This window comes from Phoenix dactylifera, chromosome 1 (assembly GCF_051530095.1).
Source record: "Phoenix dactylifera cultivar Ajwa chromosome 1, Ajwa_hap1_PhDact_Kaust_v1.1, whole genome shotgun sequence".
Taxonomy (NCBI): Eukaryota; Viridiplantae; Streptophyta; class Magnoliopsida; order Arecales; family Arecaceae; genus Phoenix; species Phoenix dactylifera.
Window position 1 is genome coordinate 34,216,973 of NC_143190.1, and position 27,992 is coordinate 34,244,964.

Sequence of the window (27,992 nt, forward strand, 5' to 3'; positions counted from 1 at the left end):
AGTAGACGGCCAAAACCCTCCTAATAGCCTGAGCGTCCGCTATGCGAGCCCGGGTCAGGAGGAGGTAGTCATCGGCAAAGCTACAGCTTCTTTTGGTTCAGAGTTCAGACTATGAATTTATTGTTAAAGCGTGATGCAATGACCATAATTCATTGGAGCTTGGATTCAACGTTTTGCATTTAGGGCTGGGATCCTAGGGACTTTGGGGCTGAACTGGAGAGATGCAGTCTTGCAACCGTGGCCTTCCATGCAGCTTAATGACCATGACTGCATGGCCTAACGTGGTACATCGCACTGCATGCTGAACTCTTTGGAAAATGAGCCGATGTAATCTAAGATTTTGGATCTATGTAAGTATGTAACAGAGGATTATTTTTGTTGCTGCTCCGCACCCCACTTTATCTCATCTTGCTAGGGCAGACACCTTCTCTAACGTTGATGAGGCTCGACCTCGTTCCCTGCCAAAGGGGAAAAAGAAAAGAAGCTGGCTTTTGACAGCAAATTAGTTGCCCATTTCAAACCTAAATATTAAATGGATATATTATAGTCCCATCAGAAAATTTACCCCACGCTGTACTGTGAAGAAACTCAGTTTTGCTTGATCAAATATTAATCTGCCGCCTTTGTTCATTGTTTGGTTGCTAATGAAAGTGATGCCTGATTTCTCTCCTGCACCATTTCACAAAAAATGGTTCAGAATTAGGTCCACCCACCTTGAAAATGGTGTGCTATGCGAAGGACTTATATCAGAGTATGAATATAACCTAGGATCAAGTATCCTATTTAAGTGGTGATTCAAGGAACCTGACAAACTAATCTTCCTCCTTGCAACTCGTAATTTATTACTGATCAAAAAGTTCCCATCCAACTGCGCATATGTCACAACACATTTCAAAAAAGGAATGGCAAATTATTTTTCATCCACAGTTTTTTCATGTACACATGTTTTGGAGAAGCCTATTAAGTAATAATAACTCTTCCCATATCAGTAAGAGGTCATCATGGCTTCAAGCTATTGAAAATAATTCCTTGGCTAACATGTGTGCATGAAAATGCATCATTAAGTTCCAATATACAGAAAAGGAAACTCTTCTCAATTTCTTGATAGACAAAATTCAACTCTTGCATCACCACTAAACAGAATGGAAGGTGAAGAACACCTCCACATACCACAAAGGCAATTCAGGAAGTGCTACTGGCTTCAGTGTCAGCCTCCACATTATGGATTTGTGTTGAGTACTCGGTACCAATTTCAGAAGACGAATCTGTGGATGATGAGGATGATATGCCAGGTTGTGAGTTTAAGAATGAGGGTTTTCTCTGTGATTGACTCCTGAAACTTTGGGAGTTCAGAGGTGGAGGAGTTTGGTGAGGTTGATTATATCTCTGGCCCGCATCAGCAAGTCTTTTTAGAAGGTGCATAGTTGTAGGAAGAAACTTCGATGACAGTGAGAGAAGCCCTGAGAGCTGCATATGGACAAGCATCAGCCAAAAGGGTCATATAGACCAGAAAACTTGAGTGCAAACAGCATCATACATTGAATAGTTTCATAATGTTAATCATTCATACAAGTTGTTTTCAGATTTTCCTGATTTTACCATATTGCACCTGAGATATTTCTGCTGACAATTCTTGATATCTGTGGCATGATGTTCGCCCATTGCCATTTATGCGTATGAAGTACCACCACTGCAGGTGGCTAGCATATTCTGAAAGCTACCATTCTCTATTCCATTTGTCGTGAACAATATGACATAGCAAATGAAATGCCGTAGCAATGAAATGGTGACGGAATTTTCATCTTTTACATAAAAAAAGGAAAGAAAAGAAAAGAAAAGAAAACATCCACTAGATTTTCCAGGATATACTGGACATCACTAAACTAGTGTTTAAAAACAGTGGCATGTTTCATAGGTTGATTGTCAGATCACATAACAAGAAGGTTGTGGAATATATTGCAGTTGAGCTATGATCAAAAGTCTGAAACCATGACGTTGAATGTACAAAACATGCAACACTTTATACGTATAATAAATCTAATAACCATATCATACTATTACAAACAACAAATTTTCCCATGAAAATGTTTAACACTTATTTTTATTCATAATATTTCTATATCCTCTGAATAATTTGCATAATTTGAATAATAAGAGCTTGTTATAAATTTATGGTTTGTCAGTATATCTTATCCATGCACTTGTCTTATTGTAATGTAGTAGATATTGCCCTTGTATATTGACTCTTTGAATGTTACATACACGTTTCTTTACAAAGAAATATTTGTGAATTAGAATACCTCTAGTATCAACTGTTGTATCTTAGAATGAGAAATACTGATATTGTTCGAGCACTGTACTCACTTCCTCCACTAGACTGGGATATCATAAATCACTAGGTAAGTTGGTTATGATCATCTAGAAGAGTATCTTAATGACCAATAAATGTCATTGTTGGATTGCTTAAAGTATGCCGGGCATCATATTATCATGTTTGGTGGGTCCTCACCATAACTGCATATGGCATGTCTTCACAAACATGTAAACGGTTTGTTAATTAAAAAAGTAATTATTCTCTAACTAAAATTTCTCTATTAAGATGTCACGTTCCATAAGCACATTGTCTACTATCAATATACATCTTGTGATTTGTTTAGCTTCAAGAATAATCACATTTCTTCAATCCAAAAGCAAGTGGTATGCTGAGAGCAACAGTGCATACTGATTCATGATTGCTTTGCTTGAGGGGTATCGAAAAGGATGTAGTCAGGTCCACTGCTTTTAAAGTTTATAAGTTTCATCGCAGACTTAAATGCAAAACAAATTCTCATTGTTTGTTTGGTTTTATTTGTCTTTTAGTCTAAATTATGCAATTTAATTGATAGGATGATCGTGACTGTTACTCAGAATAGCTTTATCTATTTCGTCCAGTCAATGATTTAAAGGCAACAAGCAAAGGCATCTATATTAGGGCTTTTTCCTAGTGCATCAAGGATCACAATCAGGATCGGCTAACTCAGCAAGTCAATCTTTTTCTATTGGTTGGTTTTTCTAATGTTTCAAAATGAGTTGGAACACATGGCTATAAAATACATTGCTATGTGATTTCACCCCAAGGATCATTTGAACATTAGAAAGTGAAAGTGAGCCATAAAAGTTGCAATGATGGGACTAATTGCAAATCTTCAATCGTCCTCAAGTGGCTCAAGCAAGTCAATCTTTCATGGCTTCTTTTAATTGACCATTGTAAGTTGTTTTTTTTCTTGTTGTTTTTTCTTTTGTTCTATTGTTTTCTGAAAAAGGAAAGGGCAGAAGCATGAGACATATAAGGATTTTAGCTGAGAACTACAGTGGGAGAAAGCCCAGCTAAAATTGGTTGAGGGCAGGATTCAAACCCAGTTCACTTGTATCAATGCCTAGTGACTTTACCAATTGAGCCACTTGGCACCCTCAAGAGTCACAGGGTTCTATTGCTGCTCTTCTCCACAAAAAGATATATTTCATGTTTCTTAGTGAATATTTGTCTTGATTAGATTTAGAATTTGGTTGGCTTTGATTGTTAAAACCACAGATCAACTTTGTAGCATTCAACCCTTACCATTTCTAGCTTTGAACAAAGCAAAACCTTTAATTCTATGATCATGATTCCTATATCCCCCTTTCTTGCTTTGTGATTCTTTTTTGTTTTATTAGGAGTTCATACGATGATCCATATGCAATGTACCAATGGTGGACTTAGAGGGTGCCAAAAGTGACCATGACAAAAATGATAGACTGAAGACCTTCATACTCTTCCATCTCACATGGCCATACTCATAACAGTCTCACACTCACTTTGCATCCCCACCATTAGAAAGTCTTCCAGATCTAAAGCCAACCATCACTTGAATATCTCTTCCCGTTGCCATACACCCCATCACCGTTCCCTTCTTTTCCTTCTTAATATTAATGAGAAAAAGATATCGTCTTAGTAAGATAAACAGCCCTTTATTATGGTCAATGCCGTTGATACATGGGATCTCTAAGAAACCAAATATTAAAGGACCTTATTTAAAGGAAAATTTCTTGCTATATCATTTTCAGGAATAATGCCCAATTTGATTTCTCGTGATCATGAAAAGTAATATCTCAGTTGATGTTCTCAGACTCTTCATTTCTTTTTTTTTGGTTGTTTATTTATTAGAAATTTTATCCTTAAAATATAGAAATTATCATATGCATTTATTCATACTATGTTACGCTTTTCTTTTTAGTTTCTTTAACGTGATCGAATATTAGAGCATTAGCTCTGATGCTTAAGAATTTCTACTTAAACTCTATCAGGAAGGGTCTTTGCACACTGGAATCAGCAGCCCAGGCTTGAATTGCTTGTCTTGGCCTGATTCGGGGTGAATCCAGCATAGCATCTCACCCCGAAACAGAACTGAAATGAACACTACAACATCACATCACTTGAGTTGATTTTATTTTAATTGGTTTTTTAGCTTGTTCTCAACCATTTCAAGGTGGCAATGAGCTGAGGCAGAAGCCAGGAGTTATTCAATTCCACTTTCTGTGAGATCAAAGCAAGGATCATTGATCATTTATGTTAGGTCCACATTCCAGCTGAGCAACTCACCTCACCCCCCCTCCCCCCCCCCCCCCCCCCACCTTTCTGGTTCTTGAAAAATCCAAGAATAAATTAGTAATAAACTGAAGAAAACTTGGGGGGTTGGGGGTGGGTGGGTATACATTTTTGGTGGACTAAACGGCCTTTGATCACTGGATTCATGACTTAGAGAAAAAATCTGGGATCAGAATAAAGGAAATTTATTCATTTTAAAACAAAATTTAAATGTATCTTTAATTCCAAGCATGTTGATGTATATTCTTTGTTGATATAGTGTGTGATGTAACATGTACCTTCCCTTAGTTTACATGACTTGAAAACTCAATATTTGAATCTTGATCTCAGCATATATATATATTGACTGAAAATACATCTACAAGTTTGTCTTTTGACATTTGCTTGATCACTATCAGCATGCAGACTCTCCACGATTTATTCCCTTGTGCACCATTAATCTTGCTCATGTGCTTCTATAGCTAGGCACATGCTTGTGCAGCCTATCTACCGACCACAACCTATGAACAATGTCTCCTGGTGTGTCAACTTATGTATAGGCCTTATTGCACTTAATTGTAGCAATCATGAATCATTTTTGGTGATGCCTATGCTCAACCATTCAACTATGCCATCAAACAACTTCACAATGAAATTCTTACCAGATCAACTCATGACATTTCATTATCTCCATAATTTTCAAAGCGTCCTTTATTTCATACTTAACCAATGGCACTTATATCATTGTTCTACATCCAGCTCCAGCAGTCCTTATATATCCACCTGACGATCTTGCACATAGAGCACCCTAAAGTCATGCCTATAGTTTGCCAACTATCGACCTATGAGGCATGATTCACCTGGTCCTCTAACTTGTTATTATCAATTCCTAACTCATTTGCTCACCAAATCGATATGCCTAGCTAGCAACTAAAAAATATATAATTTTTGAATCAAGGCTTTGTTTCTCAACCATTCAAGAGCATACACCCTAAAAGTCATGATGACATTGATCAGATTAAATTTACAAAGCAATAACTTCATCCACCACAAGACTGACATCACATTTCCAACAGCTTGATGGAACTTTACATGAAGCTTCATCCTACAAGATATGTGACTCAAAACACTAGTCGCTGGATTTGCCGCATCATTTTCTTAGAGTCTCCATCACAAGGTCCATTTGCTACCTTCATGGCACCAATTGAGAGTACTCGTAATGGCTTCATCCCATCTCTTTAGCTCCACAGATATACCACTGAAGGCTGGGTTCAGCATCTTCAAATTGGGCTCCACCATTTTCATTTAACTCTAGCATCTCGAAGACCAAAAGCTGAAAATTGTAACTCATTTCACCTTAGACACCTAGCATCATGACCTATACATACTACTGTGGAGCTTGTCTGTAGTTACATCAATTATCAATCTCTCATGAAATGACAATTGAGATTGATTGTCATTTTGGCCATCAAATCTTATCCTCTTCCCCAATTTCACGGTTTGACAAATCTTGGTTATAATCCATCATGTGTTTGCAGGGTGTAAGACAGATCCAAACATTTGTCATTATATTGACATTTATATGCATAATACCTAGCACCATTTGTAGATGACTAACATGAATCTCTTATTTGTATCAAGCTTTCTGTCATGGCTTAAAAAATATAGAATGATAATTCAACTATATAAAGATAACCAGCCTCTCAACACTGCATTTATTATAACAACATATTGTTCTCACCGTGCCATTGCGAAATTCTCCAGAGATATCCATCTGTAACCATAGGGCTCTAGACAATAAGAAAATAACAAAAAGTACCAAGAGGTATAAAGGATTCCTGTTCATCATAAAATGAACAATAGCATTAGCTGAGAAACCGAATATCAATATGAGCAAGTTAATTTTATGGGTTGTAAGATAGCTTTTGCAGAGCTGCACATGATGGAGGTAACAAATGCAAATAATTACCTCAGAAGCATCATAAATTCATTAAAACCAAGAATTGCAATTGTAACAATTGCCCATGGAGGAGGTAACATGCTGTTACTGCGCTTGTGAGCTTCCTGGAAAAACAAGGAAGCAAATGCAGTGAAACATCAAGTAATATGAGAAAACTACTAGAACGACTACATAACCTACCTAATTGGCCACCGCGCTTAGCTGTGTCATGTGAACATGAAGTAATTGAAAGGAAAGTGCACACATGACATAAATGCAGAAAAACATTTTCTTTTTAAAATCGAAAATGATAAACATGGAAAATAAGCTTCCCTGTTAGATCTTATGACTGAGAGAGGAGTTCATTCATCTAGATACAACGGCAGGGGCACAACCATATTACAAGCAGGTGGGTCCAATCCTCTCCACGACCAGTTCAGATTTTCCCTAGGTGTCTTTATCATATCCCCCCCCCCCCCAAACCAAAAAAAGAAAAAATTCCATGTAGCCCCTCTAGGAACTCCAAAGAACATGGAACAGTGGCTTCTCAATGTGCACGAATTTCACCACATTCTTTTTGAGATACTTACAATAGGGGAAAAAAAATAATCTCCTTCCATAATAGATGTCCATATCAAGTAGAGATCTCCTCTCATAGGAGCCCATCTACTATGGGATAAACAAATCAGGATTTTTTTTTTCCCATTTAAAGCTTGCTTAATAGTGCCCAAATCATTCAGAACTCTAAAAGAACCTGTTTGAATATTTAAGAAAAATCAAAAATTTCTAAAAATATAAAATTCAATTATTGGAATGATAGGAAAGAAATAAAATATGGAAACCCACATTTTGTTTCCTCACAAGATCCCAGAAAATAATTTTTAAAAAATTTTATTTTTTTAATGGTGCAGAGATCTCCTTATGTTCCCCCCACAAACTTCATTTCTTCTCATTTTTCCACCCTATGCCCACTTTCATGTCCTTTGCCCTATCATGTAGTTTTGCCTCCCTGTAGCAGAGTCTAGTTTCTACAAAAGCCATTAAGCATTTTAAAGGTATGAAAATTGGGTCTTTCTTTCTTTCCTTCCTCGAGCCCTATTGCCTTTTGTTGATATCATGGAAATATAAAACTTGGGCTTAGTTTTCCATTTTTCTTTTATTGATCTCTTTATGGGATTTGAAGCTTTGATTTTCTTATAGATGACATATGTTGTTTTAAGCTTTAATAAAAATATGATATATGCAACCTTTGGATAAATTTTTTCTTTAATATCTTTTTTTTCTCTCTAAGCAAGTAAATAATGTGTTTTCCTATCTAAAATGTTGTAAAATGGACAATTTATATGTCCCACTAAGTGATTTTTTATTTTCACAAGAATTATATACTACAATACATGATTTAGCTGAAATTGATGTAAAGATAAGAGTTTTCTTAAGGAAAAAACAATGAAACAAAAGATTAAATCCTTTTGATCGATTTTTACAATTATTCTATACTTCTCTTTACAAGTAACTTTGCCCCCCAACAATGAATTCTAGCTCTGCCCCTGTAGATTGGTCCAAAGATAAGATGGAGAGAAAGAAGATATATTTCCCAAGCTATAGAGTTCTTAATGACTGCTTTCCTGACATGAATAACAGAGTTTCACAAACTCCTCAACAATCAAATTCCCTATCTCCCTGCACTACCATATTAGGTAAATTATCTCCTATTGTTCGCAGGCCTAACACGTAGGTCATCAAAGCTTTTGTATTTCCTAAGAATTCTCAACAAGACATGCAAATGCAGTCATATAAAGATCCATTTGTCATTGAAGGAAGAATTCTTGTCATCAAATGTCCAGATATGGAATGAGAAGATTGCTTTGCAGACCATGCATTTAATGGCACAGGAATATTCCTCAATTTATGTCTGTCATAAGAAAGTGAATCCATATGGGGCGAATAAAAACAGAAGCATTTGCAGATGATATATCTTCCTATAGTCTCTGCAACCTGCATTTTCATTTATCTCTTTCTCCAGAGAAGTAACCAGGGAATCTCATGATATTAGAATCTTATTGCAATCTACTGAAGATACTAGATGTATTATTGTTATACTCTACACGCTGTTGCAGCAATGGAGAGACCTTTGTAAATGGAATGATCACTAAGACAAAATAAAATAACTGTGCGACAATAGAATATTGGTCTTCGTTTCACATCTAAATGAGAATTCGAAATGATTCAAAACAAGTTCAGAAATTAAGACCAATAATTTTCCAAAGCAGTTACTCTGCATGTAGCAAATGTTAAAAATATTTTCTGGAAATTATGAAAAAAAAATAGATAGAAGGGATGAAAAGCATATAAAAGGTCAGTGAGTGGTTATTCTGTGCATAATAAACATTACTATCTTACTGGAAAGTAAAAATAGAACAAAAGAGGAAAAACATATAATAGGTCACGTGACATCAGGCAGCAATAGTTAAAGAGGAAGAAGTACCATACGGTTACTAAAGTAAATAAGTATGAAGGCAGAATGAAGAACACATACTTGTGCAGAAATTGCTTGGGTGATAGCAAAGTCAGTTTCTGTTTTGAATAGTCTCCATAAAGACTTGCACTGCACTGGAGTGATTAACGTATTCTTTGGAAGAATCTGGACCACACAAGCACTGAGTTATTATTCTACCATGGTTAATTTTTTAAACAAAGTATAAGTGGACAATAACTAAAAAGACCTCTTCCCATGTACTAGCAGCTAGTGGGTCTGTTGAGGCAGCAATACTCCTCTCTTGGGCTCTTGGACCATCTGCAAGTGTTGTATTAAGAATGTCTTCAATCCTATCAGGTTTGTCATCCAGACGTATGGCAGCTATTACAGATAAAAACTTCAGAGCCTGCATGTAAAATAGACCACACGATCATCATTTGAAAAAGCAAAAACACATGCAGACAAAATTATAGTGAGATACCACAGCACGGGCTTCTTTTGTGATCTTGCGGATATCTTCCTTTCCTGTCCAGACCCTAGGCATTGAATCCTTGTCATGGCTAAACACTGTTGAGAACCTGCAAGAAACGTGCTACAATCATAGAAGTGAGGGGAAAACTACAATATGACTGAAAATGGATATGGATATCTACCTGTCCTTCATATGCATCAAAGCCCTGCCTGCTTCTTCTCTTGCTTTCTTTTCCACCAGATTTTTGCCATACTCCTTTAGATTTGCCACCATTGTATCCAATTTTCCTATTTGCAGTTCAAACCCAGAAAGAGAAGTCGAGAACCCTGACAGAACATTCTCCATCTCACGTTTATAAAGCTTCCTTATTGATGGCCAAGTATCTTGACCAGCAGCATCAAAGAGAGACACCACAGGTTCAGCTAGGGCTGCTGTTAATTGTGTCTGTATAGCAACAAACTCTGAAATATTATCTTAGTTGGAACCAAGGTTCGCCGTACCAGTACCGGATCCCGTACCGGTGCCACACTATCATAGTATAGGTACGGTACGGTATGCGGTGCGCCACCAGTACCGGTACCAAACCCATATGGTACATCCGGTACCGTTCGGTACTGTACGGTACAGTATACCATGCTTGGAACTATACTTACTGCTGCAAATATGTTATAGACAACTAATGACTCAAAACATTTAGAGATAGCTAACAATTAGAGAATGATAACAGGCTCAACAAACCTCATAATGAGTTGTCAATTCCGACAATTTTTCACTACAGACAGAGGCTGCATGAGCTTCTATATCACGATGAAGCTTTTCTCGAACTTTGAAAGTGTCCCAATCGGCCTGTTTGATTGCCACATCTAAAATTGAAAAACTCAAATCAGTTTCTCTAATTTGCCATACTGCTGAATTTTGAAATAACTAAACTGCATGTTGTTTGCACACTGGAGAACTATATGGAGACACGGAAAGAGGGATGATTTGAAGTCAGCAGTAAATGCTGATACAAAGATAGAACTGCATGGAAATACAGATACCAAAACCATAACCAACAAGCCCCATTCAGTTTCCTAGAACACAAATTTATTAATTTTCCATTTCACCTCTCATTCCTATTAGTGGTGTCTCGTCTATCACTATACATAAATTCTCCTTGAAGCCTTCATTTATATTTGATCAAACCCAGCACTTTCCAGACCTGACACAAATCTAAGCCCATGCTATTACTAGCGCCATCTTAAGGATTCATTGATCATGAAAAACCACCTCTACTATATCTGCATCACTTCATCCTCCATTAGAATGACATTTGAGCTTCCAGAAAGCATTTATTCTGCATTACATGCCTCCAACTTTTATCAAGCACTGGTGTCACTATCACGACCCTTATCTAATGATATTAATCATGATTGTGTTTTAAAAAGTATCCTTGACTTACTATAGTGTTGTGATCACTCAAAACTCCAAAAGCACACTTAACATTGATCATCTGGTATAATGTCATTAGAAGCATATTCAACAGATGCGATAGCATTAAGGTATCAATTGGTCATTAATTTAGATCAAGAAAGCATTGTGTATAACCACAACTGCTAGGACTTGTCTAAACGATGTTGTTTTGTTTGTGAATCCTCATTCATCAAATTCCCATTAAGGCCAAACTCCCTGATATTGAGAAGCTTTTTCAAGATATTTCTCAGAGCTTACATTGTGTTAGCCCAAATATGCACCTTCTATTGCTAGGCTAATCAACAAAGCATGGTATGCCATACTAGCCCAAATTGGGCTGTATGGGGCATACTGTACCGTACCGATTCGGTACCGATATTCGGTATGAGTGGCGTACCTACACTCGGTACACTAAAAAAACCTAGTACCGTACCGATACTGTGCTAGTGTGGTACTAGCACAGGTTCGGTACCGAGACGGCAAACCTTGCAACAAAGATTTGAACACTTGTTTGAATTAGTGCTTCCTCATCTTTGTTGAAGGCAGCCATACCATCTTAATCAGTTCTCCATTAATTCATCCCTAATTGCTCCCCCTCCATCTCCTCTGACATACTTGTTCCTCCAACATGCATTGAACGTACCCAGTTGCTAGATCTATTATAAATGTCTTCATATCATTACATGTTTTTAATAATAAACCAAACACATTATGGTAACACTTGGTCTAAAAGTTGACTAAAACCTTGCTTCACTCCCAATTTAGATGCATATACTGTACCATCATTTTAGCTTATTGAATTTAGATCAAGATTCGCCGAACCGGTACCGGAACCCATACCGGTTGGCACCTGATATGGTTCGGTACCAGTTTGGTATTGTACCAAATTGGTATGGGTAGGGTGTGCCGGTTCACAGACCGGCACACCTATTTTTTTTAAGTTTTCAGGAATATTTAATTGGTAATCACTCTTTTTGAACTTTTTCAATGATTTTAGATCTAATTTTATGTTTTTTGATTTTGTTTGATATTTTTTGATGTTTCTATGATCCTGATTTAACCTAGATGCATCTTATTGCTTTAAAATGATACAAATCATAAAATGATTAGTGAAATGTTGCACTCTACAATAAACAACATAAAATATTCTCAAATCAAGTAGTGACATAAAAATTAAAAAATAATACAATCAATTACATACATCTAAATCCAACATATATACCGATATCTAAAATCGGGTCAAGTGACGATGCCTCTCGAAGATATCCAAATCATCAGCATAGTTAGGAGGCACATCAGCCCACTCCTCTAACCAAGCGACGTTGTAGTCTTATACGTTCATCTCATAAGGAATGTGCGCCGGGTTATAAACACTCTCGGATCTCTCGCTGAAGCACTAGCTCTAAAAGGTGTCCTCTGGCTGATAATACGGTTGTGGAGGGGCCCATCCAAATATGCTGGTAGCAAAATTTGCCCCGTAAGATACTTCGGACTGTATAGAGTAGTAGCCACTGGAAGATGCCTCAGTCACACCATATCCATATCCGTATCTGTATGGATCATAGGCTGTTTGTGGCTACAGATAATAGAATCCAGTATATGACTCAGAACCTGATATATCTATGAATCATACTCCACAGGTGAGGTCATTTGCAGCTACATCGTGTCCTCCTAAATGACCTCGAGAAGCCCATTTTCTATATGCAATCGTATCCTCGCAAGCTCTATCAGATCGTGCACCGTGGTCCCTATTCTGTGTAGCATGCGTAAACTAGAACTCACCGATGAATCGAAAATCATTCTACGGTCGTCTCTCATAAACGGTGGTCTCTTGTTCTCCATTCTCTCCCTGGCCAGCAGATCCATGACTACTAGAATTGTCATCACTGCTGCTCTTGATTTTTGAATCTGAGTGTACTAACTCCTCGACACTTTTTATTGGGGTTATAGGTGGCTTTTGTTTTTTTTTTGGTATGCTGGGCAGCTGTTTTCTTATCCTTCATGCCCCTCTTTGCCTGGTTATGCTACAAGGATGTATGTCGCCCTCCCGACCAAGTCGACCGGATAGCGTAGTGGCCTCGTCTAAGTATCTCTCGATCATATCTCTAAGAGTGTCTCGGACAAGCAGTCATATGGTGACCGGCTCTTCTGTGGATGTGGCTGATCAACTGGCTAATCATATGCCTAGCCATCTCATTCTGCTGCCACTGATCATCCAAGCTCGTCTGCATGGCATCCTGGATCTATGCCTTCTCGTCATTTGGAGCAGACACCTATTTTGACTCGCTAGAGTGATAGAAAAATTGCTCTGCCGCTCAGCATCCGCCTCCACCTTCTTAGAAACTCTCTCCTTTGTTACTCTGAAATCAGCAAAGTACTTCATCAGCTGCCGAACCTCTTGTGGGCATTTCTAGCACAAATATGTCGAGGTAACCACCAACTAAGTGCTGCTTCAACCTAGTTACCGCTCCTCAATTAAACTGTCCATAATCTCAGCCAATGTCATGCTCTGGATCCTTCTTTTTTCTTGATGACTGCATTCCTACAAGTTTATCAAGTACGTCAATTTATCAATTATTTAGAAATAGCAAAATTTTATTACAATGAAGATAATTTTTTATCTCAAAAAATACATTTGATTTATCTAATACATAACCCTAATTTTTATTATTTTATTTATCTATTTATATATTTTTAATAATTTTTAAATTTAAAAAATATGTTTAAATATTGTACATTCAGAAAGATATGATTTCTACCTCATAAATTACTTCTAAATTATGTAATACGTACTACTAAAGTTTTGTAATTTTTCATAATTTTTTGTATTATTTACATATTTTAAATTATTTTTTAAATATAAAAATATTTTTTAAATATTAATATGTTAAAAAATTAATTTCAGCTCAAATTCATGTAGAATCCAACAATGGATGCCATATGTATTTTTTTAGGCCCTTGGGCATGCAACAAAGGCTACTTATTTATCGATATTTTTTAAATTCAGGCCTACGTCACTGTGCGCATGATTGCATCAAAATTTGAATGAATGGACACCAAATTTTTATAAAGAGTAGCTTGCATGCCCCAAAATATGTTTCTGATTTTACAATTTTTTTAATTTTTACCTATTTTAAAAAAATTATTTTTTAATCTAAAAATATATTCTTAATTTTAAAAAAATATATATAATCCAAAAATCAAAAAATTTTATGTCAGCATGTAGATCATCCATAGATATACAACATATAAAAATTCAAGCCTAAATCAAAAATTTTGGCATGATCTTCTTTTATTTTGCAATTTTTGAGCTATTTTTTAACCTCCCCCCCAAAAAAAAGAAATGAGATAAGGGAGAGGAAGCATACCTTATTTAGCCTTGGACCTTCCTTCTAATAACCTGCAAATGCTGTTGGGAAGGCCTTCTCGTGCCTTCCCATCAGGTGGCTCCACAGTGTCAACCCGGTTTCGAACCGGGTTGACTCGATGCGAACCGGCCGGTTCCGGCCGATTCGGACACTTACCGGCAGGTTCTAGTCAGTAAGGGACCAGTTCCGGCCGCTTCAGTAGGATTTCGGCCGAAACCAAAATTATAAGGCCAACGGACCCGATTTCGCACTGTGTCGGCTCGGCATTGTCCAAACTGGGCGGTTCAGCCCAATTCGGTAGACCATGATTTAAACCCTCATCCTCCTAGGCCTTCTTCTAATGTTTTAGTTTAGCATTTGACCTTGTCCTCTTCTCATCATTTAGTTCTGTATCATATGCAATTAGTGCCAATCTATCACTATCATTCTTGCATATTTCTGGTTATGAAAAAGGGAAAAACAATATAAGCATCATCAACTTCAGTAATATCAATAGATATCCTATTAATAATAGCATATAGTATTAATAACATAGAAAATGTTACTATCAGTACTTATATCTGATCTTATACCTGATCATAGAAACATAATCTAAAGAATGGTACTTCTCAATTTTTTTTAAAGACTAGATTAAAGGTTCCAATCCATGAAATCCTCAAGTACCTATCCAAGAGGTTGGATATAGGGAAAAGAGAATGTAAGCTGATAGACCTACTTTCAACAAGAAGTAATTGGCTAGCAAATATGAATAAAAAAAAATAATGCATTTCATCAGTTTAGTAATAAATGTGTACACCAAGTTTTCCCAATGACTTGTAAGAGCACAATTCAATATAATATCGACATTGTAAGAGTATATATAAAACAGAAGAAAGACACTTATGGGGTAAAAGAAATGCCCTGGAGGATATGCAGCAGCTTTTTTGATAAAGGGCAGCCTAATATACAAACAAAAATCAAAATCTAGCATTCATTCTCTTCAGTATAAATGTATTGGGATGTTACCAGCACATTCTTGATCAAATACAAGCAATGAAGAGTGAATGCAATCACGAACGGATGCCGCAAATCCTTTTCCTGTCTTAAGTGACCGTTCCAGATCATTTTTAAATTTGTCAAGAGCTTTGGTACGCATATGTCCCAACATTGCATGGAATGCAGGATGTACAAGCTGCAAAGAACACGAATGATGAGTACTAGACAGTTATTAAATCACAATTAGACAGAATCATCACATGAATAGAACTGGAAGTTTAACTAAGAACCTGGTGGTGTGCCATAATGTGTTCATACAAGTAAATCTTGGTCAATCCTCAAAAGAAAAAAGAGTAAATCTCTGGTCACAAATTATAGTCTTCCAGGATTAATATTTTGTATAGACCAGCTGCAATCTTCCGCATCTTTTTCTACAGTAACTACTTCCCTTCAAATTGTTCTCATTCTTTACAACAACAGAAAAAACGTTCGATGTGGACAAGAGTTGCAACAATTATTTACTGACTGAAACCAACAAGCCCCAAATAACAGTCCTTAAGAGTGAAGGAAAGAACATGTTTTACTGCCTTTCAAAAAGCCATTTACTAACTGCAAAAATAAAAAAGATTAATTCGAGACCTTTATCTCATTACACCAACAAAAAGGCTGACAGCTGACTTGAAAGGCCACATAACTTCCTAAGCCCCTCTCCAAGTCCAAACCCAGTACTCAGGCTTAACTTAAACTCTTGATTTATCAGATCCAAAACATTTTGAATACTGCAATCTATTTGAGCTGCAAACTGATTATCTCTTGACAAGGTCCTATTCCACCATGAAAATTCCTGTGGCGGTATATGCTAGAATGGTTGCAATTCTTTTCTGCTTTACCATTTCATTAAACCATCCTTCCACTCTCTAAATGATACTTAGGTGGTTTGCTTCAGAAGTTGATGTCTATGTTCGAAGTCACCTTATCAATCAATAGTAACATGTGGAAAGGTAAAAGTTTGTAAAAATTAAAAAGGTATTCCAACAATCCAAGCAACGTGAAATCTTCTCATCCATAATTGTAAACGTGTAATTCACTAATGTTTCACCTCAAAGGCTCAAACTTTTCAGATATGCGTAACTTGTAAAGCAAGCAGCTTACTCAATTTAATCAGTGAGTCCATGTGCATGTAAAAAAGTCCCTTTGTAATAGTTTTAGCAAAACATTTATCAAAATACTCTGAACTCCTTTCATATTCCATGTTTTACAAACTTTTGAAATGCAACTGTGAAATATCTAAATGCACTTGGCAGATTTTGCAAGCATGATGCTCCATGTTTTGAGGTTCTGCTCTAATCTACTTCTTAAAGCCTTTTGAGTACTTTTGTCATGTCATAAAGTACATTTTCAGTCCATTTTCACTTTCAAATTCTTCTGTTCTTTACCTTCATCTACCAAGCCTGAAGCAATCATCTGCCTCAATCATTTCACAGGATAAATGAATCAGAAAAATACAGTTTCTCCATTGATGGGTTCTATAAAGTAGAAATCAAGAATTCAAAAGTATACATTCCCTTAAAATAAGAGGCAATATCTAGACAAGTCATCCCCTTTTTCTTTACACTCTTAAGTGGTTCACAAAATTTTTACTAAAGACTGCAATTTCATTTGAAGATTGTGCTATAATTTGACGCTTGGGATTTTATTGTACATTAGAAATAAAATATAGTTCTCATATCAAACCCTGTCATTTTCCACTTTTATCTGGACTCTTTCCAATTCTAGAGAAATTTTAGATAGCCGCTGCTTAATTACATAAGCTAGAAATACAAGCAACGTGTTTGGCCTCTCTACACACCAACCACCAATCTAGGTTTGATGACTGACATGGCTCTTGCTTGCAGTTGCCTTGGCCAAGACTTAGCCGTGAGGCCCAGCCTCACGATAAGCCAGCCCAGCCCCTTGGCCCAGCCTTGTGTGAGGAAGGAAGGCCCAAAGGCCTGCTCTAGAAAAAAAGAGAGTAGAGCCCTACTCAAAGAGAAGACAGAAGGGGACTCCGTCTCCTCCTCAAACTCCGACTAGGAGTCGTTTGCCGGCCTCTGCTCCTACTCTATTTAAAGCCCTTCCACCTCCCCTTCGATTTCACACCAAAGACCCGAAGTTCGATGGGGGTTTGACTGAGTTTTCGTTCGGACATCGTCCGACACCATCACGGCCAAAACACCATCGGAAGCTAGGTAAAGATCCTAAAATCTCTTAAATAATCCTTACCACACCCTCCTTGACCCCCTAATTCATTGTTTTTGGCCGGATTGTCGCCATATTTAGGTTGGGAAGAAGGGCCCTGTTTCGGTTTAAATTTTTCTTGTTTTTCAGCCATTTGTTTTTGATTTTTTTTGTACACCGATCATCACCACTGACCGCCAGTTGGAGGATCTTCGATTGTGCCTTCGTTGCCCGCATCACCGGCCATAGCCATCGCAGGCCACGAGGCCTCTCCTGTTTCAGAAAAAGGGTGAGCATGAGCTCCCTTGTTTCGCCAAGCAGCCAAGGAGAGAGGAAAAAAAAGAAGAAGAGAGAGAGAGAGAGAGAGAGAGAGAGAGAGAGAGAGAAGTTCCGTTTCTCTCTTCTCTTCTTCTCCCTTTTATCTCTTCTCTCTCTACTAGGGTTTGTTAGAACCTAGAGAAGGATCTTTTTCTCAATAATTTTGATCGACCTTGGTGAAGGAGGTCCTTATCCATGGCCGCCAAACAGAGTACCAGCCCCCACCCCAATCCAAGTCGGGCACTGCTGAGTGTTATTTGCATCTTAGCATGACTCTGGAATTGTAGTTGATCAATTGGATGATCTAAATTGGACCGACCAAAACGTCAGGCACTCCTGCTTGGCCAACCCTATGAGTTGTTGGAATTTAGGATTTCTATTCTTAAGAATAGCCATGACGAAATTTTGATGAGTATATAATTTTTGAATATTAGGCTTTGAGAGGAACTTTCAGAATTTATTGGATCTGTCAATTAGTTTCGCTTGCAAGGTAATCAATCTAACTCTTTTTCTAGATTTATCGATAAATTATAAAATATTTTCTATATGGAATTATTAATGATTTATGAAATTGATGCATAGTATTTTTAATTATTGAATATGCTCTTGTTTGAAATATTAAATGACTCATGATCGGAAGTATTAATTTAATATGGATCATGTCTGATCGATTTTCATGTCACATAGTTTTATGAATTTTTCAATTTGGAACATGAAATATGTTTTTGAGAAAAAAAGTTTTAATTCGAGATAGATTTGGACTCGCAGCCAGACAACGTTTCGATACTCTGCCAACGGGGGTTGTATGTTGACATTTTGATACCCTGCAAGTGGGGGTTACATGTTAGTACTTCGATATCCTGCAAGTGCAAGTTATATGTTGGCACTTCGATACCCTACTAGTGGAGTTTATATGCTGGCATTTTGATACCCTATCAGTGAAGGTTATATGTTGGCAATTTTATACCCTGCCATTGGGGGTTATATAATGGCACTTTGATTACCACTAAGCTGATATTTTGGCCTAGCCACAGGGTATAAATGTGGTCATAGTGTCTGGCTATAGAGATGAACTTGATGTTGTGAAAGAAATTAACTTATGAACAAAATTTGAATTTTGAAGTGACTGGATTCGCTTGTATATTGTTTCTGATAGTGTTGTATATTTAGATTTGATTTTGAATTGATATACCTTTCATGCTTATTTTCAGTATGTTATTATTTATTTTATTGCTTGAATTATCTAGCTAAAGTGTTCATTGCTTATTAGGTTGTTTAGTTCCTTATTTTCTATTCCATTATTTTTACAGATTCGGACAACTAGTTTGACTGGGATTTCGTTATAGGAGAGCGACTACACACAGAATTTTGGCAATTATTATTTTAGATTAGGGTTTATTAAAGTTGATGCAATATTTTAGAATATTGCTAGTTTTGTGAGACATTTAACTTCAATTTAGTTATTTAAATTAAAAGTTCGAACGCTAATTATTTAAATTTATTTCACTACTTGTTTATGATATCATGTTGAGATACTTTGCATACTTGTGGGGAGAATTCTTTATGAGTACATGGCGGTTGCCGCGACCCCCGGCTTGCAATCTCGAATTGGGGGCATGACATCAGCATTAATATTTAGAGATTTGACAACTTGACATCGATGGAAAGACAATTATATAAATCTAGTCAATCCTTCTATGGAGACTTTGGGATGTTGTGCTCCAAACGTAATATCTGACTCCAGCAACAATGGTGATGACAATGCTGAGGATTGCAATCTTGATTAGATGACATAGTTAAATGCATGTGTTTATATTGTACAAAATGGCAAAGCAAAAGATGTTTAGACAACATCTGAAGTTCACCTTCATTAACCAGAAGACGTGCAACCGCATCTTCCATTTTAATGTGTTGGAAATTGGAACCTCACTCAGAAGTAGATTTGATTGTGGATGCTCTGCAATTGCTTGTCTTTTACTCGCCTTTCCTCGTGTAATATTTTTTCCATTGCCTACTAAGCTCATGGCCACTTATACCATTCATGTAGCATTTCTTTACTCATTTCTATAGCAACATAAGCTTTTGGCTTGAAGTTGAAAACCTGTCCTATGCTTGTGTTTATATCTGAAACAGTGATTGAATATATCACTTTAGTTCTTTTTTTTTGTGTCCTCTAATATATGACCTAGTAATGCTAGAGTCATACTGATTGACAGTGCCAGTTGCTAAGAATTTACTGTACCAGGGTCAGCAAAGAATACATTAGTGACATGATTCACCCAAAAATCCATTTGAGAGGTTCTTGATAAGAGTTAATTACATCCTATAGGATAAATAGAAAAAGAATTTCACTTCCTATTCCAGAAGAAAGAATAAAAAAAAAGGTATTTCTAGGGGACACGGGGAAAAATGAAGTGGTGAGTCTCCTCACTTGCAATACTCTGGATTCCAGCTGTTGCCGTTTTGCAGTCCTGACACCTTCATCAAAGTAGACAGCTTCCCCATCATACCTATAAGAGAAGGAATGCATACAAGATTTTTAGCAGAAGTGAAAAATTCAAGTCCAACTGAAATTCAACTGATTCAGGCAACTGTCTTGAAAAAAGTTCCACAAGCAAAAACAAATGCACATACCAAGATACAAAGAGAATATATTAGTTGACAGAATAAAAAACTAGAAGGAAAAGCCTCCATGAAGAAATGACTTTGGCAAATAGTTGGCCAGTTAGTCCTGATTTTAAAATGATGCAGCTAAGAGAGAGACACTACGATTTCATAAGTCAGTTTTAAGCATTATAGAAGTACATATTGTACAAGATTATGAGTGTATTATATAACCCAGCAATAAACAGAATCAATTCTAATCACCACAAAGATGTGTGGTAGATCAAGGTCACATTCTTTTATAAGAGACATCATCTAAAGATTCTAAACCATATGTACATTGCATATACTAAGTGCTTCACCACTGTGAAGAAGTTCTAGGTTGAGCTTCAGAGCTTTAGATTTTTAAAAAAATTAAGCATGTTGTCTGTTTTCAACCACTTACATTCATGAACACAGATCAAAATACAACTACTGATGCAAAATTGATAAAACACAGATACAACATGAAATAGTGCGTTACTAAGGTTGCATCATTGAGTTATGGCTCTCTACACAAGCCATATCAGCACTATTTTAGCACTGTCATAATTAAAAAGAAACAATTCTTTAGTGCAATATGCTATCTATCTGTATGTACAAGTGCATGCAAAGCATGCTAAAACAATACTAAAACACATTCAAATTTTAAATAATAGTTTTAAATCTCAACTACTTGGTTTGTGCTGGTGTTGTATTGGTGTATTTCTGGGAGGTAATGATAAAAAATCAGTACATTCTCTTATAAACTGCTAGAAATAGTAAATTGGATGAGGTATGTATTCATGCTAATACAGTGCCAGCACACTTATTTCCAATTAATAGTTTTAGAGTTTGATTGCTTGATTCACGCGGAGCTTGTCTTAATTGCGTGCTGGGAATTAATGATCAAGAATTGAAGTATTATTTTATGAATTAAAACTGAATGAATTGGAGCAAACAGCTAGCAGAACTCATGAATTGTTAGACTGCTGCACATCTTGGGTGCAAGAAAAGTATAATATAAAGCAGAATTTGTGAAAGACTTACTCTGACATATAGGCATCCAGAATTGATCCAAGTTTTCTCCCAAAGCCCGAAACATGACCAGATTGAACAGTCTTTTCCAATGCCAACCAACCCTAAACCACATTGCAAAGATATCATATATCAACATTTGGAGAAGCTTGCCCACAAGAACAACAGCTATGAAACTCTAAATGCTTGATTACCTCGTCAGAGGTTAAACAATTGAACTTCTCATTCGCAATCTCTTCACACCGAACTGTAGCAACCATAACCTGGTAAATTGCAGCAGAGTGAACATGTGGAAGGGCAAACAATGAAAATCTTCGCTGCTCAGCAAGTTCTATTGCTTATATTCATCAAATGAGTGATTTAAGCAGAAGGAATAAGTGATATATGGCTGTAATCCCATTGAGATAATGGGTTTGTCACCATAGTAGCTGTCCTGGTACATGTATTTCTCTTGTTTCTGTCTCTAAGAAAAATTATCCTGAGAGAGATGCAATCAAACTGGGTTTATTTGCTATATATATTGGAATGTTTTATGAAGGATTCACAGCAGCAGTTAGCTTCAACCAAGCTCCGACATATAAAACAGAAACAAAAAAATCAATACCTTGTGAGCAGGAAGGTCAAGGTCCTTATTTTCTCGTATAACTTTCCAAATTTGTTCTGCACTAAATGAAAACCCTGAAGCAGGCACAACACCTCTTCTATCGCCTGCAAGACCTCCTGGAGCAATTGAATGGACAAATCTCTGCCTTAATTGCACAACCTGCTTAAAACAAGGAAAATAAGGCATTCCAGAAACCTGATAAGCATTAAATATATATATATATATATACACAAACACAAAATAAAGAAACTAATTGATACTTTAGACATTGTTCAGAGCAGCATCATTATATCAACGATAAGATAGGTGAAGTCACATCATATATAAACAGGGTTTTGTTGTTTATCGCCACCATATATGCTGTTTAAAAAGAAAATGGGCATTTTTGGAAGATTGATATATTGGTCGATTGGCAGGTACCTGCTCTTTGAATTGTTCTTCCTTCTCTTCATAACTAGGCAAAGCTGTGACCTCCACCTTTATGTCATAAAACAAAGATATAAGAAATGGATATGTCAACTTTCCTAGGTACATCAGAATACTTACATTAAAAAATTCACTGAGTGAAGTGTCCTCGTGAGCCTTGGGCTTAGGAACAGTATCCCATATCTGCAGAAAATGGCAGCAATCATAAAACCAAAGAGACAGGAACTAAAAAACCTAGTAAAGAAAGAAAAGGTGAAGAGGTACCTTTTGTATATCCTCCCTTAAAACTGGTTCCAAATGTTCAAGTGGAGTCTATAAGGAGCAAGAATAAACACAACAAAAACAACTAAAATAGTAAACAATAAGCAAGAGATGTATCTGAAGCAAAGGAATGATTATAAGTAGGCACCGCAACTTCTGAAGAAGATAAATTAATTGAGACTAGCCAAGAAAAGAAACAGAAAGAAAATTGAAGATTTGAACCTTTGTTTTGTCACGAATAACAAATAGTAATGTTGTCTTGCGAGGACTGAACAAATGCATCATAACCTAGAAGAAAAGAATATAAGATCAGTATATCTGGGTCTACAAGTTGAGACTTTTTACTACAAAGAGTAAAGAAAGAACACCTGAAACACCGTTTTCAGAAGTGGCTTGTTAGCAGCTTGCTCCCGGCCAATATCATGGCACCACCTGGACAAATCACATTTAACAATAAAGGAAGATGAAATCTGGAAGACTGCATCAAAAACTGGCATGCTGCAATATGTAGCAATCTCAGTTGAAAAAAAAAGTTGTTAGATACAGCAAAATGAAGCTAAAGTCGTCGACTCACATATTTATCAAAACAATATCTGAAACTGCCAGAGCAAAAAGTGCAGTTTGCTTCTCAAATGCAGTATCATCCTGAAGATGAAACACCAATATACTCATCATGAGAAACAAGTGAATGACAGAAGTACAACTATATATTAATGCTCAGAGAAATGCTAGGTCATCCAGACTCATCAACTCCATCGAAATAATGATAATGCATTTTAAGAACTACAGAAAAGACAAATTTAGTGAGGGACATGCATAATCAGGGAAAAACAATATATACCTTGTTAACAGATGCGCACAAGACTTTCTGTTGTGATGTTTGAAAAACAAAAATTTACAAGATTACAGATTCCAAATGAACAAATAATTGGAGAGGCAAAATAATTTTTTGGTGAGGGACATGAAGACAAGGGAATCTATAAAGAAGTAGAAGTAATAAACTTTTTAGCATTTTATGCCATATTTAACTTGGTGCATAGTAACTGGAATAAATATCTACAGGCTCCACATGATCAGAACATGCCACTGAAAAGAAAGATGCCAAAATTCAACATTAAGACAGACTTCAAAGCTTGAATAGAGTTTCAAATGCTAAATTTGGTTTTGCAGCAAACAAAATAATGACTATCTTTTTAATGCAAAGAACTTGGTGTACAGTTAATTATATAAGTAGACTCACAAACAGATCAACACGAACAAGAGCTAGGTGGTGTCAGCATACTAGCAACTTTATTTCAATTTGGCATTCCCATGACATCATAAAATAAATATTTGTTGAACACCTGTTTGGACTTTTTCCTAGAAAATAGCAGCCATGAGCATGGTAAAAATTTGTTTGTTGCTTTGTCATAAATTGTACGACCATAAATGAGCTGAAATAAGTAGGAGTACATAATTAGCTCATCACACAATGACATGTTAAGTCCAGCTTTTTTTTCCTTAACTAAACAATCCAAGCTTGAGCTCAAGTTTAATTTTGGCTCAAAGACTTGTTATAGGTTGGATATAATCAAAAGATTTTTAAAAAAATTATTGATATGGTTTTTATAACAAAAGACAGCCCAGTTAACTCAATAAAACATGATGATTTATGACATAATAGAGACTCATATAGTTAGCACCACCATAAGCGGTAAGCTCAAAAACCATCCAAGCCTAGCTGGTGAATATTTGGGCTTGGCTCATTTAAAACTAGAACATAGACACGTAATGTGGCTTGAGTTGGTTCATTTTCTAGTTGCATGAACTGGTATCTGTGGTGAGCCTGATCCCATCATGAGCAATTCAATTGAATTGCAGTCCCACTTGGTAATGTGGAGCAACTGTATTATAGTTTGACAGATAAAAACTGCGCCAAGTTACATTAAGTACTTGAACTAAAAACAATATTATCTAAATAAATTTCCTAAAAAATAAAACATTGAACATAAGAGAAGCATAAGCTCAATTTTTCAACTGACCAAATCATGGCATGGAAATCATAATGACTACATATAAATTACAGATCATCCAGAAAGTTTTTACAAAAAAAAATTCCTAGCTGCGACAATTATGATAAGCAAGTCATGTTCTATGGAAGAAGTGGAAGCGTTGAATGTTATTCCAAATAAAGTTACTAGATTAAATTGAGGTTGACATTTAATCTTCATGAAAAGTGTGGATTATATGCTTACTTATATACATCTTCCTTCCATAAGAAGCAACAACTTAACTAGAAGAGAAAAAAAAGCAAGACAATGTAGTCAATGCACCCATTGAAAATAATTATCTCTTTCTGTGTTGACAGAAAAAACAAATAAAATACATGTAATTCACCTCTCCTCTTTCCCTTCCATCAGTACCCTCCAAATCCATGACAATTGTACAAGGGTCAATGCCAACACACCTTGCTATCCAAATACCCTTCGTAGTTTGGCTCCTGGTGGAAAAGAAAGGGGGAAAATATACATGAAGAACACCAAAAATCAACAAGTAAGGATAAAATAATATGAACAAATCTTATTTTAAAACAAGAGACCTACCTTCCGCTGAAAGCATCCATCTCACTAAAGTCAGTGCCAAAAAGATGGTTAAGAAGGGTGCTTTTCCCTGCTTGGGGAGAAATGGACCATTTTCTAAATTAGACAAATATTGATGAGAAATTTTAAAATTTAAAGGGTGCATGGATGTATTGATAATATTTCATGTTAAGCATTTAAAGCAGCTACAATGTAGGAAACCTAGAAACAAGGAATTCTGACATTAAAATCAAAGGTCCCCAAATTATTACCCTCGGTTAAAAACTGACATATTATATATATCTACATTGATTCATATGGCCTGCGATGCAATTTGGCATCATAGCTCTACTGATATTATCCATTTTATGCGTATACAATGCATACATAAGAAACCTTTATAAGCCTGATTTTCAGCTTCAAGATAATCTAGATGTTACTGTTCATGACTAACAACATAAAATGAAGAAATAAAAAAATATATTTTTATTGATTGAATTGTAGCTCAACTCCCTCTCTCTCTCTCTCTGTGTGCATAGGTGTGTGTTTGTGTGCATGGATAAATGCGTGTTTACAAATGAGCATGCATACACACACATGTTCAACTCTCTCCCTCCCCCCCAATCTTGGGAAAGTTTGTGCACATGTGTGTCTGTCAGTGTGTTTGCGGGTGTGCGTGAATGTGTGTTCACACATGAATGCATGTACTAATACCTTTAACCCTTCAGCAACAAGGATGAAAGCCATATCCATTTTGTCAAGAAGGGTCTCTTGAGGGGAATATTTGAGACCTTCCATCATCAGTTTATCTTTTTTTTTCATGTGTGTTTATAGGTTCGAGTAATGATTCCAATGTTGGATCCCATCCTCACTGCCTTCTGACCCTTCTCCAAGTAGTACGTTCTAATCCTAAAAACTAAACATTCTTTCTTTTTCCATCAAATCATGAATCCAATCCAAATTGCAAATCACGAATAGACAGAATATTCAGAGCACTTAATTAGGAAATCCTAGTCAGTAGTGCAGAAATCCGGGGAACGAGTCTTATCAAACTAAAATTTGAACTCCACCATACGCTGCACCCACCGCCAATTTAACTATTCAAGATTTCGAACCGATTACTTTATATAAAAAAGGACAAAAGATAAGACAACTTGAACCCGTAAACAATGCAAGACCTAAAATTCCAATTCATGTACAGCATTGAAGGCATCCAAGCTTATAACTATCAAATAGCATTCGAACCCAAAAAAGAACTCTTTCTTTTCCAAAGAATCTCAACAGACTAGTAACTAAAACATTTAAAGAACGAGAACAAATCAAAACAATTATTCAGAGCCATGGAACGTGATCGTTTTGCCTCACCGCTGCTTTGGGGTCCCATGATGGAGACAACCGCATAGGAAAGCCCACACTCGGCGAGCCTCACGGCCTTCATCAAGCTTTCCATGCCCAAGGCGTTGAACTCCCCCTCCCCATTGATCAGTTGCGTTGAACAGCACTGCTCGCCCATCCCCGATCAAACGCGGATAAAGACCTAGAAGAACAAGAAGATAAAAACCTAAACAAATTGCCGGAAAGCGGAGGAGAAGAGATCAAACGCGGCTCGCCGGATATTGCAGAACGCGAAGGGAACGAAGGGAGAGAAAGGAAGAGGTCACCGATTCCGATTAAACAGCAAGAAGAGGCGGTGGCTCGTTCCTGCGTTTTAAAGTGGAAAATGCGCTCGGGTATCGGGATCGCATTGGTGCGGTACACGTAGTCTGTGGATTAATATATAACAGGACGCAAACAGATTACTGAGGCCGTCTGATCAAACAGAGAGTTAAGTCTCGATCCTGCATTGGCCACTTCAAGATTCGTGTAAGAGAAGTTCGGAATGCTCTGAGAACTGTGCAGAGAGTGATCCAAAGGTCATCAATCATTCTTTCATACGAATGATACAACCCGTACTTAGCCTTAAAGCAATGTAATTTCCGTAAGCCCATGGCGACTTGCACGGAATTGGTTCCACCATAGGAAAAGATATAGATCAACTATGTAACCTTTTTTTTCGGTATGCTCATGAAATTTTTATGTCGCCGGCCTCTCCTTTTGCCATGACATGTAATGATGTTTGCAATGGAACAATAGGGCCACACAGTGACAATTGCATTAGTTGATGTGATGAGTGTGATCATTATGCTTCAAGATTGAATATATAGTTTTATTTTTTTACACAATTATTTGATGAATGCCTCTATTATGACCATTATAGTTTGAAAATAATCAAATTATGGTATGGCAAAGTTGGCAAGAACTCGAAAATCTGATTTTAAAGATAGTTTATGAATTTAAAAAAAAATTGGTCTATTTTACAAATGATTGAAATTCTTTGTTAGGTTGATTGACTAGATATTTATCTCGTATTTCATCATTCTTGTTGTTTGCTTGAAGCAATGTGATGTATAAAAATGATTAATATTGCAAGAAAGTCATACTATAAATTATTTCATAAGTGAACAAATAAACACGTTAATTATTATAATTTTATAATTTTTTAACAAGAAATACCAAAAAAAATCCATCAATATTTCACCGTTATCATGCAATATAGTGAAGATCATCTATACTCCAGATAAAAAACTTGGCAAATTTATATTTCCTTCCAATCTCTTATCCTA

General features: G+C 36.4%; 1 protein-coding gene across 3 annotated transcripts; it reads right to left on the reverse strand.

The window, feature by feature from the left end:
- Positions 1-889: 889 nt before the first annotated feature.
- LOC103713348 (protein ROOT HAIR DEFECTIVE 3 homolog 1-like) lies at positions 890-27,078 on the reverse strand. Of its 3 annotated transcripts, XM_088721897.2 has the most exons (23): positions 26,991-27,078; positions 26,695-26,866; positions 25,354-25,420; positions 25,148-25,250; positions 23,346-23,416; positions 23,140-23,203; positions 22,994-23,059; positions 22,775-22,822; positions 22,631-22,693; positions 22,505-22,561; positions 22,085-22,243; positions 21,675-21,743; positions 21,493-21,584; positions 20,252-20,330; positions 15,316-15,481; positions 10,229-10,353; positions 9,672-9,934; positions 9,500-9,596; positions 9,266-9,424; positions 9,079-9,183; positions 6,573-6,667; positions 6,345-6,441; positions 890-1,467 (listed from the first exon to the last, which is right to left on the reverse strand). In XM_088721897.2, exons 2-23 carry the CDS (start codon positions 26,840-26,842, stop codon positions 1,183-1,185), a joined length of 2,478 nt encoding a protein of 825 aa, XP_088578023.2. In that variant the 5' UTR covers positions 26,843-26,866; positions 26,991-27,078; the 3' UTR covers positions 890-1,182. The 3 variants fall into 3 exon arrangements, with proteins under 3 accessions (XP_088578023.2, XP_088578019.2, XP_088578025.2); XM_088721893.2 differs by having other exon boundaries at positions 26,695-27,014; XM_088721899.2 differs by lacking the exon at positions 6,345-6,441 and having other exon boundaries at positions 26,695-27,011.
- Positions 27,079-27,992: the final 914 nt, after the last annotated feature.